The 17,181-nt window shown below is 31.4% G+C and overlaps 9 protein-coding genes across 9 annotated transcripts; 4 read left to right on the top strand and 5 right to left on the bottom strand. All coding sequences in view use genetic code 12, as the record gives it.

Moving 5' to 3' along the window:
* Position 1: 1 nt before the first annotated feature.
* On the top strand, positions 2–1,678 carry DFJ63DRAFT_335232 (MFS transporter; the record flags this gene model as incomplete). The annotated part of the gene is made up of 1 exon (XM_064908184.1): positions 2–1,678. The coding sequence occupies one exon, from the start codon at positions 2–4 to the stop codon at positions 1,676–1,678; it is 1,677 nt and encodes a 558-aa protein (XP_064763042.1).
* Positions 1,679–2,205: 527 nt separating this feature from the next.
* DFJ63DRAFT_318757 (uncharacterized protein) lies at positions 2,206–2,630 on the bottom strand. The gene has a single exon (XM_064906982.1). The coding sequence runs from the start codon at positions 2,548–2,550 to the stop codon at positions 2,392–2,394; it is 159 nt and encodes a 52-aa protein (XP_064763041.1). The 5' UTR covers positions 2,551–2,630; the 3' UTR covers positions 2,206–2,391.
* A 1,593-nt stretch (positions 2,631–4,223) lies between these two features.
* Positions 4,224–5,981, bottom strand: DFJ63DRAFT_313023 (uncharacterized protein; the record flags this gene model as incomplete). Its single annotated transcript, XM_064906096.1, has 1 exon — positions 4,224–5,981. The coding sequence occupies one exon, from the start codon at positions 5,979–5,981 to the stop codon at positions 4,224–4,226; it is 1,758 nt and encodes a 585-aa protein (XP_064763040.1).
* Positions 5,982–6,229: 248 nt separating this feature from the next.
* SDC1 (Sdc1p) lies at positions 6,230–7,118 on the bottom strand. The gene has a single exon (XM_064903354.1). The coding sequence runs from the start codon at positions 6,961–6,963 to the stop codon at positions 6,487–6,489; it is 477 nt and encodes a 158-aa protein (XP_064763039.1). The 5' UTR covers positions 6,964–7,118; the 3' UTR covers positions 6,230–6,486.
* Positions 7,112–8,030, top strand: DFJ63DRAFT_127189 (uncharacterized protein). The gene has a single exon (XM_064903360.1). It carries the CDS (start codon positions 7,261–7,263, stop codon positions 7,993–7,995), a length of 735 nt encoding a protein of 244 aa, XP_064763038.1. The 5' UTR covers positions 7,112–7,260; the 3' UTR covers positions 7,996–8,030.
* On the bottom strand, positions 8,031–9,101 carry DFJ63DRAFT_127056 (uncharacterized protein). Its single transcript, XM_064903353.1, has one exon. It carries the CDS (start codon positions 8,946–8,948, stop codon positions 8,067–8,069), a length of 882 nt encoding a protein of 293 aa, XP_064763037.1. The 5' UTR covers positions 8,949–9,101; the 3' UTR covers positions 8,031–8,066.
* A 154-nt stretch (positions 9,102–9,255) lies between these two features.
* On the bottom strand, positions 9,256–10,947 carry DFJ63DRAFT_285753 (uncharacterized protein; the record flags this gene model as incomplete). Its single annotated transcript, XM_064904923.1, has 1 exon — positions 9,256–10,947. One exon carries the CDS (start codon positions 10,945–10,947, stop codon positions 9,256–9,258), a length of 1,692 nt encoding a protein of 563 aa, XP_064763036.1.
* Positions 10,948–11,698: 751 nt separating this feature from the next.
* DFJ63DRAFT_335226 (FAD dependent oxidoreductase) lies at positions 11,699–13,090 on the top strand (the record flags this gene model as incomplete). Its single annotated transcript, XM_064908183.1, has 1 exon — positions 11,699–13,090. One exon carries the CDS (start codon positions 11,699–11,701, stop codon positions 13,088–13,090), a length of 1,392 nt encoding a protein of 463 aa, XP_064763035.1.
* Positions 13,091–13,827: 737 nt separating this feature from the next.
* DFJ63DRAFT_322689 (uncharacterized protein) lies at positions 13,828–14,718 on the top strand (the record flags this gene model as incomplete). The annotated part of the gene is made up of 1 exon (XM_064907451.1): positions 13,828–14,718. One exon carries the CDS (start codon positions 13,828–13,830, stop codon positions 14,716–14,718), a length of 891 nt encoding a protein of 296 aa, XP_064763034.1.
* Positions 14,719–17,181: the final 2,463 nt, after the last annotated feature.

Below are 17,181 nucleotides of genomic sequence, written 5' to 3'. Positions count from 1 at the left end.
AATGCATTATAGATTCTTAAGAGATAGTTTCATAGGTAGGATGACTTACCATCTATCTAAACATAAATACTTTGCTCATCCCGAAGAATATCCTGAGTATGTAATACCTCAAAAGTATTTAGCAGATGACCTCAAGGCTCGTGAATTTGAAAAAACTGAAGATATAGAGATTGAAATCCCAAGAGATAGTAGTGAATCGTCATCTGATTCAAGTATCAATACTATTAATAGACAAGGTAAGATTGTAGTTGATTGGGAAGGTGATGATGATCCTGAAAATCCCGTCAATTGGCCATTCTACCAAAAGGGATTCTTTATTTTTGAAATTGCATTTTTAACTACCGTCGTTTATATGGGTTCTGCAATTTATACTCCTGGTGTTACTCAAATTATGGCAGATTTCAACGTAGGACAAACTACTGCCACTTTACCATTATCATTATTTGTCATTGGTTATGGTCTTGGTCCAATGGTACTATCACCCATGTCTGAAAATGCCATTTTTGGTAGAACATCCATTTATATTGTTACTTTATTTGTCTTCTTCATATTACAAATTCCGACTGCTTTGGCTAAAGATATCGTTTCCTTATCAATTTTAAGATTCTTAGGCGGCGTCTTTGCATCACCTTGTTTGGCTACTGGTGCTGCTTCAGTTTGTGATGTTTTACATATGGCATATGGTCCAGTTGGTATTGCAATGTGGGCTTTAGGGGCAACTTGTGGTCCTTCATTAGGTCCGTTCATTGGAAGTATCTTAGTAGTTAAAGGAAGTTGGAGATGGACATTTTGGTTATTATGTATTACTAGTGGATTTGCTTTAACTTTATTTAGTTTCTTTTTACCTGAAACTTATGGTAAAACTTTACTTTATAGAAAAGCCAAAAGATTAAGAGCTATTACTGGTAATCAAAATATCACTAGTGAAGGAGAAATTGAAAATAGTAGATTAAGTGTGGGTGAATTAATTATTGAAACTTTATGGAGACCAATTGAAATATCAATTATAGAACCTGTGGTTTTATTGATTAATGCCTATATCACTTTGGTTTATTCAATTATGTATCTTTGGTTTGAAGCATTTCCTATTGTCTTCTTTGATATTCATCATTTTACTTTAATTGAAATGGGAGCTACTTATTTATGCATTGTTATTGGTATTGGAATAGCAGCATGTATTTATATCCCAGTTGTGCTTCGTATTTATACCAAACCAATGCTTGACAAACGTACTAAAGATGATGTGGTTCCTGAAGTTTTCATCCCTATGGCAATTGTGGGTGGTATGTGTTTAATTACAGGTGTCTTTGTATTTGGTTGGACATCAGCTCCTGACATTCCATGGATATTACCTGCTATTGGAGCGGCTATTTTTGCTGCTGGTGCATTTTTGATTTTCCAAACTTTATTCAATTATTTGGGTATGTCATTCTGGAGATATTTAGCATCAGTGTTTGCAGGTAATGATTTATTCAGATCAGTCATTGCTGGTGTTTTTCCATTATTTGGTAGAGATTTATTTGATAACTTAAAGACTGAAAGATTTCCTGTTGCATTAGGTTGTACTATTTTAGGAGCAATCACAGTTGTAATGCTTCTTATTCCAATTTTATTCTATCTTAATGGTCCAAAATTAAGGGCTAGATCGAAATATGCTGGAGATGAAGTTAAAAAGTGATTTAAATTTAAAGTTTGATTTTTTTATTTATTATAAGTAAAGAGAGTGTTTTTGGTGTGGATTTTTTTGCATTTTATATAATATATAGATATATAATACTAGATTAATAGTTTTTAATTATGGGTTTAATTTGGTAATAAATAATTGATTCATTAATACTGATTGAGAAAACAACTGTAAAAATGATAATACTTACGATTAAACAACAACACATTAAAAATAGGATATAATATTCCACACAAATTATTCTCGTATAATACTGATTAATCGATTAACATCAATTTAAACAAATTTAACTGAACTATGTTAATTAAGAATGACATATTCCCAAAATAGACCCTCTATGTATGTATATTGTGTGTCACCGGTCAACATAATAAAACGGTGATTAGTGTGCAGGAAACTCACGTAGTGAGCAGCCTCTTTTAATATATTTTTTTCTGTACTCGGGATTCAAAACCCGTATGTGTAAATTAAAATGTGTATGCAAAAGTAACGGTAAAATAGAAAATTGTCTACAATAAAGATATCATAATAGTATAAAGATCGATGAGAGAAATCGTCATCATTGTGTTATATTAAGTTTGTGTTGGATCTATAAAATGGACCATAAGAATAATTAATTGTTGTTGTAGTAGTACATGAAGTACATTTAAAATCATTAAAATCGTATAAAAAATTAACCTGTAATAGTAAAGTGTAGTGAGTTATATTTAGTTGGTGGTTCTAATAGCAAAACCGAAAACTTCACCTAAGAATGAACCTTGGAATTTGGATTCGAATTTAGCATTGTTAGCTCTAATTTCTTTCATAATTTGAGCTTCCTTTTCAGCAGCAGTTCTAACAACTGGTTTTTGTGGTTGAGCAATCATTATTAATAGTAAGTGTGAGGAATATATGGGAATAGATAAATAAATCTATGAAACTTGATAAGACAAATGTTATTTGTTATTGAGTATAGTTTTTTACAACAATCTTAAATTCATAAATTGATTGAAATTTACATCTATATATATAGTAATTGATTGAACATCTCTTGATACATTCAAATTGCAACAACAACAAAAATTTCTCGGACTGATGGCTAGTCCGCACCCAAAAAATTTTAAATTTCTTTTTTATAATTAATCCGAAAATGGACTTTAAAACTTTCGATTTCTGAATGGATTTGTCCATTGAACCGACGAGATTATGATTAAACAATATTACATTCATTTACAAGGTTGGCATTAGCTCATTTGATTGATGATGACATAACCTTCATACATAAAAGACAGTTATCGATTAAGGTTATTTGAGGTAATTTCACCACAAATGTTTAAAATTAAAAACAAAAAAAAATAGAGAGAAAAAATGAGTCTTTTTTTTTTTCCATTCTTTCTTTTTTTGGTTAGCGCCTTAACGGGAGAATATGGTGTGTAAAAATAAATTTGTAAAGCCAGTTGTTTGTTGATTATTCTTGGTAATGTTTCTATAATGAGTAAGTGGGAAAGTCGAAGCTGTTGTGTATTGAAAATGTGTAAGCAAGGGCTACTTACTAGACCTTCTGTTGTATTTACATCTTTGTAGTATAGGAAAGTCATATCCTATCTTCTTTTGTCAATTTGTTCTACAAGGTGACTCAGGTTGGACTACCTTTTATAGCTTTGTGGTCTCTAATTACACACCTTTTCTATGTATGGCTAATTTCATTAATTAAAGGTCAAATTCGATTCATCGCGTGTATAAAATTTTCATTTTCATAGATGCAAAAAAAATATCAATGAAATTGAATATGGGACAACTCATGAATTGATGTTAAACAAGGTATAGCCATTAATTGAAGCTTACCAAATCCATTGTAAGCCTTTTTGTTCTAGTTCTAGTTCAATTGAAATGACTTAATCGTCAATCCATTAAACAGACAATCATATACATCCATTTGACCCATTGTGAATCATCACCATAATAATTAATGGCTCAAAAAGGCTCTCCCCTCCTTTCTTCCTTTTGTTGGTTTACATACAATGGATTTAAGGAAGAAGAGACACCTAATTTTTCCGTACAAGTGTTTTCTTTTTTTCTTTATTTTTATTCGGATGGATGGAGAGGGGTAATTTTGTTTCTTTTTTTTAGCCTATAACCATAACTCTCTCTCCTGTATATAAACCCAAAACAGAAATATATCGATCAATATGCTAAACTCCCTTTGGTCTTTCTTGGAATTAAGCACCATTCACATACGATCTTATCTATGGATTTTATCAAAGGGTCATAAGACTACAAAATAATAGAAGATACGGCTTTTATTTTGATTGTACTACGGATTTTAGCATGACTATTAAAGTGTTGTTGCAATTCTCCTTTTTGCAATTGAGTTTAACAGACCTAAATTCCCTTAAAAGTCCCCTTACAAGTTTAACTTACATGGAGATAAATCTTCATTGATAATCGTATTATATTATTAAATATTTACTTAAAGAATAACCCCTTTCTAAATTTAATATCGTCATTTTCTATTTTTATATATACATTTGAGTGAAAATGATCTTATATTTGATCTCTACTAAAATCGTTCTTCTCTTAATTCAGTTCCATTATTTTTAAAGATATTATAACCCCAGAATCCAATCACATTTAATACACCAACTCTCCAACCATTAAATAATCCAAGACTCTTAAGTGTACCCCAATAACTTAATCTTTCCTTTTCTTTTTGTTCTTCATTATCACCTTCTTCATATTCTTCATCAATCACATCAGCCCAAGTAGAATTAAATTCAATAATTAAATTCTCATCAGGATTATCAATAGTTAAAACACGATATGGATCTTCCAGTAATGATTTTGGTTTTAATAAAAATCTAATTTGTTCCTTTCTCAATAAGTTCTCCACGGGTAATTTTATAAAGAATTCCATTATTAACAGAATTAAATTTATAATGGTATAAACATTTGGTGATGAATATGAATCAATATTAAATCTAATTAATAAAATATATGGAGCTGTCTTTCTAAATATACTGGTGGAAAATTGATATAATATAGTTAATAAAACAATACTTGATGGAGGATTAACTAAATATTGAACTGGGAAATTTCGAATAGATTCACGAACTGATCGGGTACTAACATATTGATTATTTAAATTAGCATTCACATTAAGCGTTGAATTAGCTAAATTATGAACCAGTGATTCAGATGATGTAAATCCAGTATTATTATTATTATCTTTTTCTAATAATAACTTCTCTTTGGTATTATTATCTTCTAATAATGGTTTATTAAATTGAGTAATCATTAAACGAATCTTAATGATATCTAATGGCATTAAAATTAAACCAGTTAATACACAAGCCGATACACTTAACCATAAACTTCTTAATGGATCATTTGAATGAGTTAAATCTAAAAAGAATGGATCGGGTATACCTAAAAATGGGGATATAAATCCAGTAATCCATGCTTCAATAGTATGAGATAAAGTTTGATGAATAAAAGATGCATTTATCCCTTTGAATAAGGCAAATGGACCATCCTTACCAACTATAGCAGACATTATATCAATTGAATGCATTGAAAGTGGTTGAATCTTATTGCTTCTCTTACGTTTCGTACTATTATTAGCTCTTTTTTTCTTTGGAGATGAATTAAACTTCTTAGGTGATGTTGTTGAGTTATATAAATTATCACTTGGAGATTGGAAATAATTTATTTCATAATCAGATAAATCTTCATTTTCAGTTAAAGTTAAAGTATCAGATTCAGTTAATAATCTCTTTTCAGTTATTGGATCTGATTTCTTTATCTTTTTAGTTGAATCAGGAAAATCAAATTGTCCAATTTGTAATACCAATCTTACAATCTCTAATGGTTGACTTAGTAAAACTTTACAATAATTTTTTAAAAAATTCCATAACAAGTTCTTAAATAATTCTGATAAATTATTTAAATCAAAGTATTCTTGAAATTCTAAATCATAAATATAATTCTTATCTCCATTATTACCACCATTAAGTATGGATGATCGATTTCCAAATCGACGATTAGCATGAATACCAACCCCTGGATTATAACCTCCTCCTGAACCACCAACCTTCTTCAATATTCCAGTGTTTTCATTTACAGATTGTTCAATGATAGAACTTGATAATGATGGGGTCAATGCTTTATTAGTATCACTATCGATTAACCCAACTCCTTGTTTGAATGTAACGGAATACCCTGCATTAAATGTATCCAGATCATAATAGGGTCGTAAAGGATGAGAGACATCGTTATTCCCAGCACCAGCACCACCACCAAGTCTATTGGAAGATGTCATATTATAAACAGATTATAGTTATATTTGCTGATTACAAGATCTCGTTTGAGCTTGATCGGATCTTATGTTGTGATTATTAGTTATGATTGTCACTGTTGTTGTTATTGTTTGTATGATGGCGTTATATATTTTTTGATTGCCATCTTTTTTTATTTGCGGATCTGGAAGAAGCTTTTTTGCTCTCCAGATTTTATCGTCAGTTAACAAATATCTACTATCTACAATTAATCTTTATACGTAAATATATATTATTATTATTATTACTGGGTGTGATACATTGCCAATCAAACTATTTATACAAGATTACATATGATAACTTAAATTACATCTGTCATTAGAATTAATGACAGTAATGGCAACATAATATCTTTTCTAATATTACAACATGAAGTTCATCAGGACTCCTCCCTCAATGATTCACTGTTAAGTCTAGAGAGGTTAGCGTATTATCTAACAATACAGGCTCCTCACTTGGCTCACTTGCTTCTCTTTCAATAACTACTGCTTATGAGGATTGATCTTGATCTTTCAATTCATCAGATTTAGCAATTAAATACTCTCCTAACACACGCAAAGGATCTTCTGGTTTATCTGCTCCTATTTGTCGTAATCCTTCTAATAAATGAGCTGTTAAATGCTTGTTTAAATATTGTCTAACACTAGATCCACCTACGATTTCATGAATTGGTGGACCATCAGGCACAGAAGCAAAACTATTCGCATGTTCTGGATCGATGGAGGATTCACGTGGTGATTCAGTCTTTAACTTCTTAATTGACGATGGAGTAGGTGTAGATGAACCATGCTTCCCATTTGACGTTATATTGTTGTTAAATCTGTTGTGGTTATCAATTTCCAGACCTGTTGATTCAGAGACAACTGTAAGTGTATCTTGTTCTGATGTGGCAATTGAAGCTGCCGCAGTGTCTTCTGATGCTATGCTGATAGGTTGCAGTTCTTGTCCTTGTTCTTGCAGTTCCATATCCTATGTTTATTAATTGTTTATGACTTAAATAACTATATGATAACTTGTGTTGTATATTTCAAAAATTTGGTATATACACCCAAAAATTAGAATGTCCTGCATATACCATCAGTTCAGCCTTCCTCATAAAAACTTGTTTTGTTTAGAATGGCAAAGTTGTAATAAGAGTGACCATACTTTAACTCACGAAACAAGACAAATTTGCATACTTTAGAGCTATAAAATCATAATAAAAGATTGTCATTTATTGGAAATCGCCAGGAATAGAACGAAACATAAAGAAAGTGTAAAAAAATGGATCCATTTAATGAAGTTAAGGAAGATGCATGGAGTACAGTGGGTACTTTAGAAAACATACTATCCACCAAAATTATAACTCCAGATACAATTCTTGATTTTAATAATAATTATCAAGAGTTATTAGAAATTTTCGAAGATTTGAAGCAAGCTCATAAAATTGGTGAACAACAGCCAGATAAATTCCATTTATCAAATCAAGACATTGACAATAGAAAATTAATCTTAAAGGAATTAGATGGTAAAATTAAAGACATTCAAATACAATGGAATCATATACAGAACAATTCATTTGATTCAAGGTCATCAACGCCGTTAATGAATCGAAAACCAAGAGATGTAACGACAATGTCAAATAGAATAAGTCAAGATGGTGATAGTAGTAATCCTGAAAATCCATTTAATGATTCAATTTCAAACTTGGATAATGGATTAAATCAATTTCAACAACAACAGTTGATAGATGAACAAGATTTACAATTGGATAGTATTCACGATACTATGAGGAATTTAAATCAACAAGCAATGATGATGGGTAACGAATTAGAAGAACAAGGCATAATGTTGGATGAATTAGATCATGAAATTGATAATGTATCGAGTAAAGTTCAAAGGGGATTAAAAAGAATCAATCATGTATTGGAGAAAAATCGTGAAACAGCAAGTAATTGGTGTATTGGAATACTAACAGTTGCATTGTGTGTTTTATTAATTTTAGTCATTGCCTTATAAATGTAAAAATAAAGGGCTCACATAAGTAATACATAATTAGCATATATATAAATATAAATAGACAGATAATTTCAACCGTCTAATGCATAACCGAGATTTATTCCTTCGAATTCTTTAGCTAATAGAACTAATTTCTCCTTTAATTCAACTAAATTTTGATTATTTGGTTTAAATCTCGGTAACCATTCTGCCACTCCATGTTGTAAAATACCCTTAGCTCTAGATTTTCCGTGTTTAACATGCCCATATGATCCGTGTAGAGTTATTCTAACATTGGCCGATGAATACTGTCCACGATGTAAAATATTATTATTATAAAATACAATATCTCCAGGATGTAATGGGACTCTGATTTCGCCTGTTATATGTTGTTGTCTATCTTCAGCAATGGATTTTGCTTTTTCCTCTTCAGTTCTAATTCTATTATGAGATCTAGGAATCACAATAAGACAATCATCCTCAGTTAACGCCAAATTGAATTGTGTACCTGCATAAGGGTTTTCTAATAATGCTTTAGCTTCCTCTTCAGCGTCAACTTCTGGCTTGATGGTATCTCTATGCCAATCTAATCCAAAATCAGTCAACGGATTGATCAACATATTGAACAATTCCATGGATAACTCCAGTCTCTCAGCTTGTAAAATATCTTCAGCTACATTTAAAATCTTTTCACTTGCATAACATTCATGAAATGGTAATGCTAATTCCTTTAAGTTTGGGTGTAACAATCCACTAACTCCCCAAATGTCAGGACTAAAATTTTTAGGCCATGGTGGGAATTGTTTACCTCTTGTTCTTACATCAGGCCAATCTCCTTTCCTAGCAAGTTCAACAACAGCATCTGCAGCTTTTGAATATTTTTCAACTTCGTCTGGGGTAAGAAATCCTCTAATTATAGTGAATCCTTGTTCATCAATTTCATCATGATATTTATGAGCTATTTGACTAGGCATTTTGGTATCTACTTCACTTCAAAAAAGTCAGTTATTTAAGGAACAGGGTCATACTTTTTACAGAATTATGGTTATAACCAATCATTTATATACCAATCAAAATCAAATTAGGTTTTATTCTGATTCGGGAAAATGTTGCGCTCCAAAAAAAAATGTAACATAGAAGATAAGGCTGCAACAAAAACTTTAAAAAACACTATACCGAGAAAGTATGGGGTAAAGAGGATGCAAAAGCAATGTAGTACAAATGTCAACACAAATCGCCTAACGGTTTCTTTTATATTCAAGACACAGAAAAATGTTAACTCTAAAGTGGATAAATGAAATGCTTATTTTCAATATCAGTCAAATCTAAATAGGAAATATCAACTTTTTTCTTTATGAAATTTCCTTCATCATCAATTTCATCAACATATCCAATTGTATCTTCAATTAATCCAGATTCAACTTTTTGGATCCACAATCTTCTCTCCTTGTTTCTTTTAACCAATATATGTCTAATGATTTCTAAAACAATTGGAGCTAATACCCAACCACCAATAATGGTTACAATCCAAGCTGTATAATATCTTGGTTTATCTTTACTTCTCCAGAACTGAGGAGCAAATAAATTAATCACACTATAGGAGATAAACCATAACACAGTTCTCATCAATTTCTTAGTATAACCGGCCGCCGATGATTGTGACCAAGTCAAAGCAGCTGTATATGTTATACCAGTACCATTAGTCAAGAAAATACCAGCTAAAATTCCAATCTTATCTTTCCAAGGTAATGCAACTGCTAATATCCCACCTAATAAACTAATCAAACAATATAATTCACCAACCCTTGCAGATTGAGATCTGAAGTAATACAACAATATTCCTCCAGAAGCAGCTAAGACCACACTCCAAAGAGCACTAACCACAGAAACCACAGTAGAATTAATATTACTTAGTCCCAAATCTTGATAAATAATAGCCGCTTGAAAAGTAATATTATTAGAAAACATTAAAAAGAAAACATGTAAAGCAAACAACCACAGAATTGGATCTCTGAGCGCCTCAATAACTTGATATTTCTTAACCACTTTTTGTTCAATAGATGATTTAGTGGCTTCTTTAACTCTTTGAATAATATGAACTCTTTCTTCAATAGTGAAAATCCTGTATGTAGCAGGATTATCAGGATAAAAAAAGAAGCTGACAATAGAAAGAATGAATGTGAAGATACCAATTACAGCCCAATAGATTTTCCATGGAGCAACACCGTGAACGAATTGTACACCATAAGCAATCAACCCTCCCGGAATACCAGCTGCTAAACAACTGATCCACCAATATTGATTAATAATCGCATGCTCATCAGGTTTTAAAAACATGGCAATAGTATGTTGTATAGCAGCTGTGACACCTGCTTCAGTGACTCCAAGCAAGAATCTAAGTGCGGCTAAACCCAGGAAGTCCTTAACTGTCAATTGAATTAAGGCCAAGAAAGACCAAATAAACGTAACACCTGTAATATAATACGACATTTTAATCTTTTGAAATAAGATATGGCTTGGAACTTGAGAGATTAAATAACCAACATAAAATAAAGTTTGTAAATTGTTATAACTTTCTTGAGTTAAATTTGCATCTTGGAAAAGGCCCAATAATGTGGCATACCCCATAGCATTTTTATCTAAGAATAAGGTAAAGTTTACCAAGAAACCCATGACAACAACAGTCCAATAAACTTTTTTAACCAAGGCATTTTCTTGTTGTGGGGTCAATGGAGTAACTGAGTCTCCATATTGGTCAATTAACTTTAAAGTAATATCAGCATCTTTTTCTTTAATCTCTTTAATTTTATCATTATCCCTTATCAGTGGATTATCAATAGACTGCTGAGTAACTAAGCCAGGGATTTTCTTTTCATCAACAACACCGACTAAGGGTACCTTAACCGACGATGATGAAGATTCTCGTGAAGATCTCTCTGGAACTTCTGTAACTTCTCCTGTTTTGGGTGACATTGGTAAGAGTTGATATGCTGCTTCATCATTTTTCAACTTCTTCTTCTTGAACATTGTTGTTATTTCTAGATCTTTTTATATATCATTCATCATGAAAATGTGGTGGATGCGACCTAATGTGATTCTGTGGATTAGGGATTCGTAATCTTTGATTAATTGTTACTTTTGATTTGATTTAATTTAACAATAAGGTTTCTGTCATAGTCAAACTTTAAAATTTGTAAAGCTGATATTTTTTCTTGCCTGTTTTGGTCTCCCCGATTGGAGTATTTTTCACTGTGGCTCTGGAATCTAATTTATGTTTATGTCAATTTAAGTGGAATTTATGATCTACAAACCTTCAATTTAATTAGCATTTCTGTTTGAAAAGTTATGGAAAATGCCGATCTATAGCAATAATAAATAGTATAGAACCAAGGATAGACATGTATGTGCAATTAAAAAGTAATTAATTTCAAGTGAGGCTGCAACAATTAAATTATTTGACGGCTTTGTTTGAATTGATTATCCCTATTTCAGGCCATAAATTGATTAATAATTGCATTAATTATTCCGCTTCCACTAAGTAATTCAATTGAATATACCAATTTTTCAATTATTTATTGAAATTATATGTAGTGAGGCTTTTTCTTTTCTTATCAAACAAAGCAAGCCATTAAATGAGAAAGTGTAAAAAGGACAGAATAACTTGAAATTAGTAAATCTCTTCTTTTGTTATATGTCCAACTTGACCTTCCTTCCTAGTCTAGCCATGTCAAAATATAATAAAGATTCGTCTATTATTATTATCGGGTCAGGTGTATTTGGTTTATCAACGGCTTATAACTTATCCAATGAAGGTTATAGAAACATAACTATATTTGATAAGACAGATTTATATTCACTAAGCTATTTAGGTGGGAATACAGCATCTTCAGATTTGAATAAGGTATTCCGAGAATTTTATGAATCCAAGGATCACTATCATAAGTTAGCCATTGAATCCCGAAAAATATTTGAAAAATGGGATCAAGATTTACAAAATTTAAAAAATTCTGAATTAAACGAGAAATTAACCAGATTGAAGATCATTGATGATTGTGGATTAATTAGATTAGACTCGGAAATTACAGATTACGAATTGAATAATCTTGAAACGTTTTCAAAATCGGGTTTACGAGACACTCAATTCGTGCTAGATGATCTTCAAGATATCAAACGGGCAAATCAACAAGGGTGGGGTCATAAATTAGATTTGTTTCCATCGTTAAAATATAAGGGAGTTTTAGATTCAACCAGTGGAATTATTTATGCTTCAAGAGCTTGCACTTACGTTCAATATGTTTTAAGACTGCGTGGAGTAAAGTTCATCACTGGAAGTGAAGCTGGTCAAGTTAAACAAATTCTCGAAGATGATAACGGGGAAGTGAAAGGGATTAGTACGTTTGACGGGAAACATCATTATTCGGACTTGGTTATTTTAGCAGCAGGACCGTGGTCAGCTAAACTTTTACCTCAATTAACCAGATTGAGTGAGGGTCAATCTGGAAATGTTATTCATTTGAAAGTTCCGCAAGTAATTTCGTTACAAGCAAAGTATAGTCCAGAAAACTTCCCGATTTTATTATGGAAAGTAAATCCAAAATATAGAAGTGGAATTGGAATTTTCCCCATTACTAAACCAGAAGGAATAATGAAAATCATTGTATTACAACCAAAGTTTAGAAATCCGACACCAGTAAATGATCAACAGGCACCTTCTATTCCATTACACGATGAGTCAAGGTTGACTAAAGTTATAATTACCAAGGTAAAACAATTTATACAAGAATTTTTCCCAGATTTAATTGAACATGGTGTAAAAATATCTAAAACGGAAGTTTTATGGTATACCGATGTTATAAATAATGATTTTATCATAGATTGGGTTCCCAATAAATCAAATTTGATTATTATGACTGGTGGATCTGGTCATGGATTCAAATTCTTACCAAACTTAGGAAAGTTTGTGGTAAATCTTTTGCATGGTGACGTTAATAATCAATATAATCAAATTTTTAAATGGAGAAATCCAGAAATTTACGAAGATGTCAATGGAATCAGAGATAATGATCGTGTATTGAGTGAGCAAGAATTTGCATCAATTGAAGATTTACAATTGTGAAAACTGTCGTTTTTAAAAAGCGGAATTTTCAAATTTTTATTGTGAAAAGACGGAATTCATCAATCAAGATCATTAAAATTGAGGTGCAACAAATGTTGGATCTGTTTGAACAATGGCATCCACAGCAATCACTAATAACTCTCATGTTTAATAAAAGTCTTTTTTTGTTTCAAATGTATATTTCTTATGGCTGTTATTTGAAAAGATGCAAAAGCCTTAAATGAACTGGCTAAAGCCCAAAGTGTGAGTGAGATCATTCAATATCCAGTATTTGACCAAATTAAGCATTTAAAATAGCCTATACATTTTTCTTTTAAGTTCACTCGAATTGGTAAAAAGCGATCATCGAACTCTTACAAAATGATGATTTAATCAAGACTCAAAACTTATAATACATTGAGATTATTCTAACCCTTCTAGAAATCATCCGACAAATATTACTTTGTAATTATATAATGTATTTGCAGAATATACTTCAAGTTTACCGCTTAATAAAAGTTTTGTTCTTTGTGGTTAATGTGTCGGCTAATTAGCCCAATTCAGAATTTTATGCGATAACAAAATATGTCTCCGCAAAAGCAGAGCACAAAAAAAATTTATGAAAAGTGACTGTAAAGAGTAACTAACACCAATCAAGGTTTGTATAAATACATTTAATAATCATCTCATTTAAACCACACACAGTTTACAGCATAATCCACCAAGACATCAAGTGAAGGAATAGGAGATACGTCAACATGGCCCCATCAGAAACAAGAACTCACATAACAGAAGATACCACTCTTAAAGTTGAAACTGCAACCTCAAAAGGATATATAGTTGGAGAAAGAGGTAGTCATAATATCGCTAAAGGAGGTCAACACCCATATCCATTACCTAAATTCACTGACAAATATGCTGAAAGGGAATGGATTTTACAACACATGGCTGCTGCATTCAGAGTATTTGCCAGAAAAGGATATACTGAAGGTACTGCTGGACATATAAGTGTAAGAGATCCAGTTGATCCACAAACTTTTTGGATTAATCCATTAGGTAAACATTTTGGATTAATGAAGAAATCAGATTTTGTTCATGTAAATGAACAAGGAGAAATTTTACCTGATGGCTCCCAAATTGCCATAAATGCTGCCGGATTTGCCATTCATAGTGCTATTCATCAAGCTAGACCTAATGTTAACGCTGCTTGTCATACTCATTCTGTCCATGGTAAAGCTTGGAGTTCATTGGGTCGTGAATTAGATATGATTAATCAAGATGTTTGTACTTTTTATAAGTCCCATTCAGTGTATAGTGATTTTGGAGGTGTGGCATTAGAGTTAGAAGAAGGTAAACATATTGCTAAAGCTTTAGGAAATGGTAAAGGTGTTATATTACAAAATCATGGTTTATTAACAGTAGGAGAAACCGTGGATGAAGCAGCTTATTTATTTACTTTATTTGAAAGAAGTTGTCAAACTCAAATTTTAGCTGAAAGTGCTTTAAGACCTGGAGAAAAATTGATTATTTGTGGGGATGAGGAAGCTGCTTATACTGAATTTCTGGCTGCCGATCCAGAAACTTTATACACAGAGTTTCAACCTGAATATGACATGGAAATCTATTACAATGATGATTTCTTACGTTAGATTAGTTATGAGTATAAATTGTATTTAATTGGTTAAATTATTATTACAAATTCTGATTATCATACGATTTTCAGTTTATTTTGGTTTTTATGTTGCCGATCGAAATGTAAATGTATTATGCTGATCTTTACGAATTTGCTTTATGTTTTCACAGGCTGCAAATATTATTTTTCGTACAACCTTGATATTTCGAAGACGGGGTAATTTCTTTTATTAATTATTCATTATTTCTTCTAGAACCAAATAATTTTTATGCATATAAGTTGACATTCAAATCAGGATTTACTGAAGTAGGAAATAAATCTAAGATTGAATATTGAAGTGAAGGGTTCCCAACAAAAGAAATCAATCAATTGAAATTAGTTATCGAAAGAGATTAACATTACGTACATGCAAGGGTAGCTCCCTCCTTTATTACAGATATATTCAACTATACGAAATTCCTTTTTCTGATAAAAGTTATTATGATTTATTGCTACTCCCATGTAATGTTCATTGGATATATACAATTGAGGTGACTATCTATTTATCTCGCAATTTTCTTGGTATCAATAGAGGAGAAGCTAATGTTTCTATTTATAAAAATAATTGCGTTCTATTGTTTATTAGCAGTCGTATTTATAAAATAAATTCTTGTAAAACCTTATTCTATACTGGAATTATACTACTTTGTTGAATTACATTCCATTGTTTTATGAGTCAAGTCTATTCTTGAACACATACGGTTGGTCCCAAAAAAGTTTAAAAACCTTTTACTAAGTTAGCCCATTACATTTCTGAATTGATACGCATGAAAGCCTTGTTGATAAACGCTTTTAGTTATATTTGGAAATTATTAGTCAAAACATGATTGATAAATATTATCTAAGTTTCTTTTTTTAAAATGTTCTTACAGAATATGAAATTGCCTATTTAGACGAGCCGCATAATTTTAACCAGGGATTATCGTTTATAGTTATTTGCCCTGTGATTTTTGATAGGCGAAAATTGCGATAAAAATTTCTGTTTTCTCTCTCATTCTTTTCTTTTTATTTGCCCTATTATATATTTTTGGACCTCAAAACAAGTCATACTTCACTAGCAATAGTTTACGAATAGAATAGAAGTTAAAAGTTTTAATAGATGACACGGATAAATTTCAAGATAAGCCTATATTTATTTCAGTTTACAACGCAACCAGATCATTGGTGAATATATCCGTGCTAACCAAAATGTCAAACTTTGGATTTTTAAAAATGCCTGTTTACGGAGCTATCACTTTTAGTGAGAATTATTTCTTTTTGCCAAAAACAGGGTTTTGTGCTGCAGGCTCACCATTCAAAATGTACAAATATTACTGCATAAATTTCACTTTATTATTTTCCATTTCTCGTAATATCGATTTTAGAAATTTAATTGGGGAATAGACCACACTAAAAAAGCTATTTTGACTCTAGTGACGATTGTTGACAAGGGTTATGATAAATTGAGACCATTTCAAAATCCTTCATACTGACATAATAACATCAAACGCCATGAATAGTTGATGACTTTAGTTTATGCGATGGTTAACACGCTAGGGGTTTCGATGACATTAGTGCATAATCATTGGGGGCACGATGCTCCCTTCATTTCAATCTGCTGTAATACTGTAATCCTCCTGCATAATCTTTCTTTTTCTTTTTCTTTTCTTTTTGCCTAGCGGTAACTAGTATCCGAACATAAAGAATGTAGGAAGAAAATCAAAAATTCCTTTCGTAAATCTCCAAAATCGTAACAAACGTAAATCTGCATATGTTTTGGATCGTCTCTTGAATGTTAACTATAGAAGTCCAAAAAATGAGACAAATTTCTCCTAGCTAAACTGAAATTCGCTTTCTAATACAAATTGAAGATCTCGTCGCCTCAGTTGTATCCCCTCCTCACAATCTAGTTTGGTTTAATTTTGTGACCATTGAGGGGATCTCATCCGCCTCAATCTTACATGCCACTACATATTATTTACCATAGCAGGGCTGCATCTGTATTGATTCCGAAATTATGCAGTCTGTACCCTAATCTTTCTTTAGCATTGCCTATTTAGAGTTCTTTTTTAGTTTCTTTTTAGTATACACTATTGAAGTTTATTTTGGTGGAAGTATTGTTTTGCCATAGGTCAATCATGGCACCATTCAAGCATATTAATTTCCTTACTAAGGCATAGTGAGATTCGTGGGCAAAACTTTAATATGGATTATGCATCAACATCTTATTTATGCAGCAGCCATTTTGCATTTGGTTATCGTTAGGTATAGTATTGAATTAAATTTCTGATTATTTTTAGAATAGTTGCATTCTTCCATTAACGTTGAATATTAACTCTTTACTTCGTTTGGATGTACCCTTGGAAGAGCTCTAAACCGATTCAAATGTTATATAATGATTGCAATTCCTAAAATTCGCTTATTTTAATTAGTTTTATTTCGACCTATAAACGCTCTCCCT

The sequence above is a fragment of the Scheffersomyces coipomensis genome (genome assembly GCF_036884675.1).
Source record: "Scheffersomyces coipomensis strain NRRL Y-17651 chromosome Unknown DFJ63scaffold_3, whole genome shotgun sequence".
Taxonomy (NCBI): Eukaryota; Fungi; Ascomycota; class Pichiomycetes; order Serinales; family Debaryomycetaceae; genus Scheffersomyces; species Scheffersomyces coipomensis.
The sequence above is the reverse complement of the archived record's forward strand: the minus strand, read 5'-3'. Positions and strand labels throughout refer to the sequence as shown.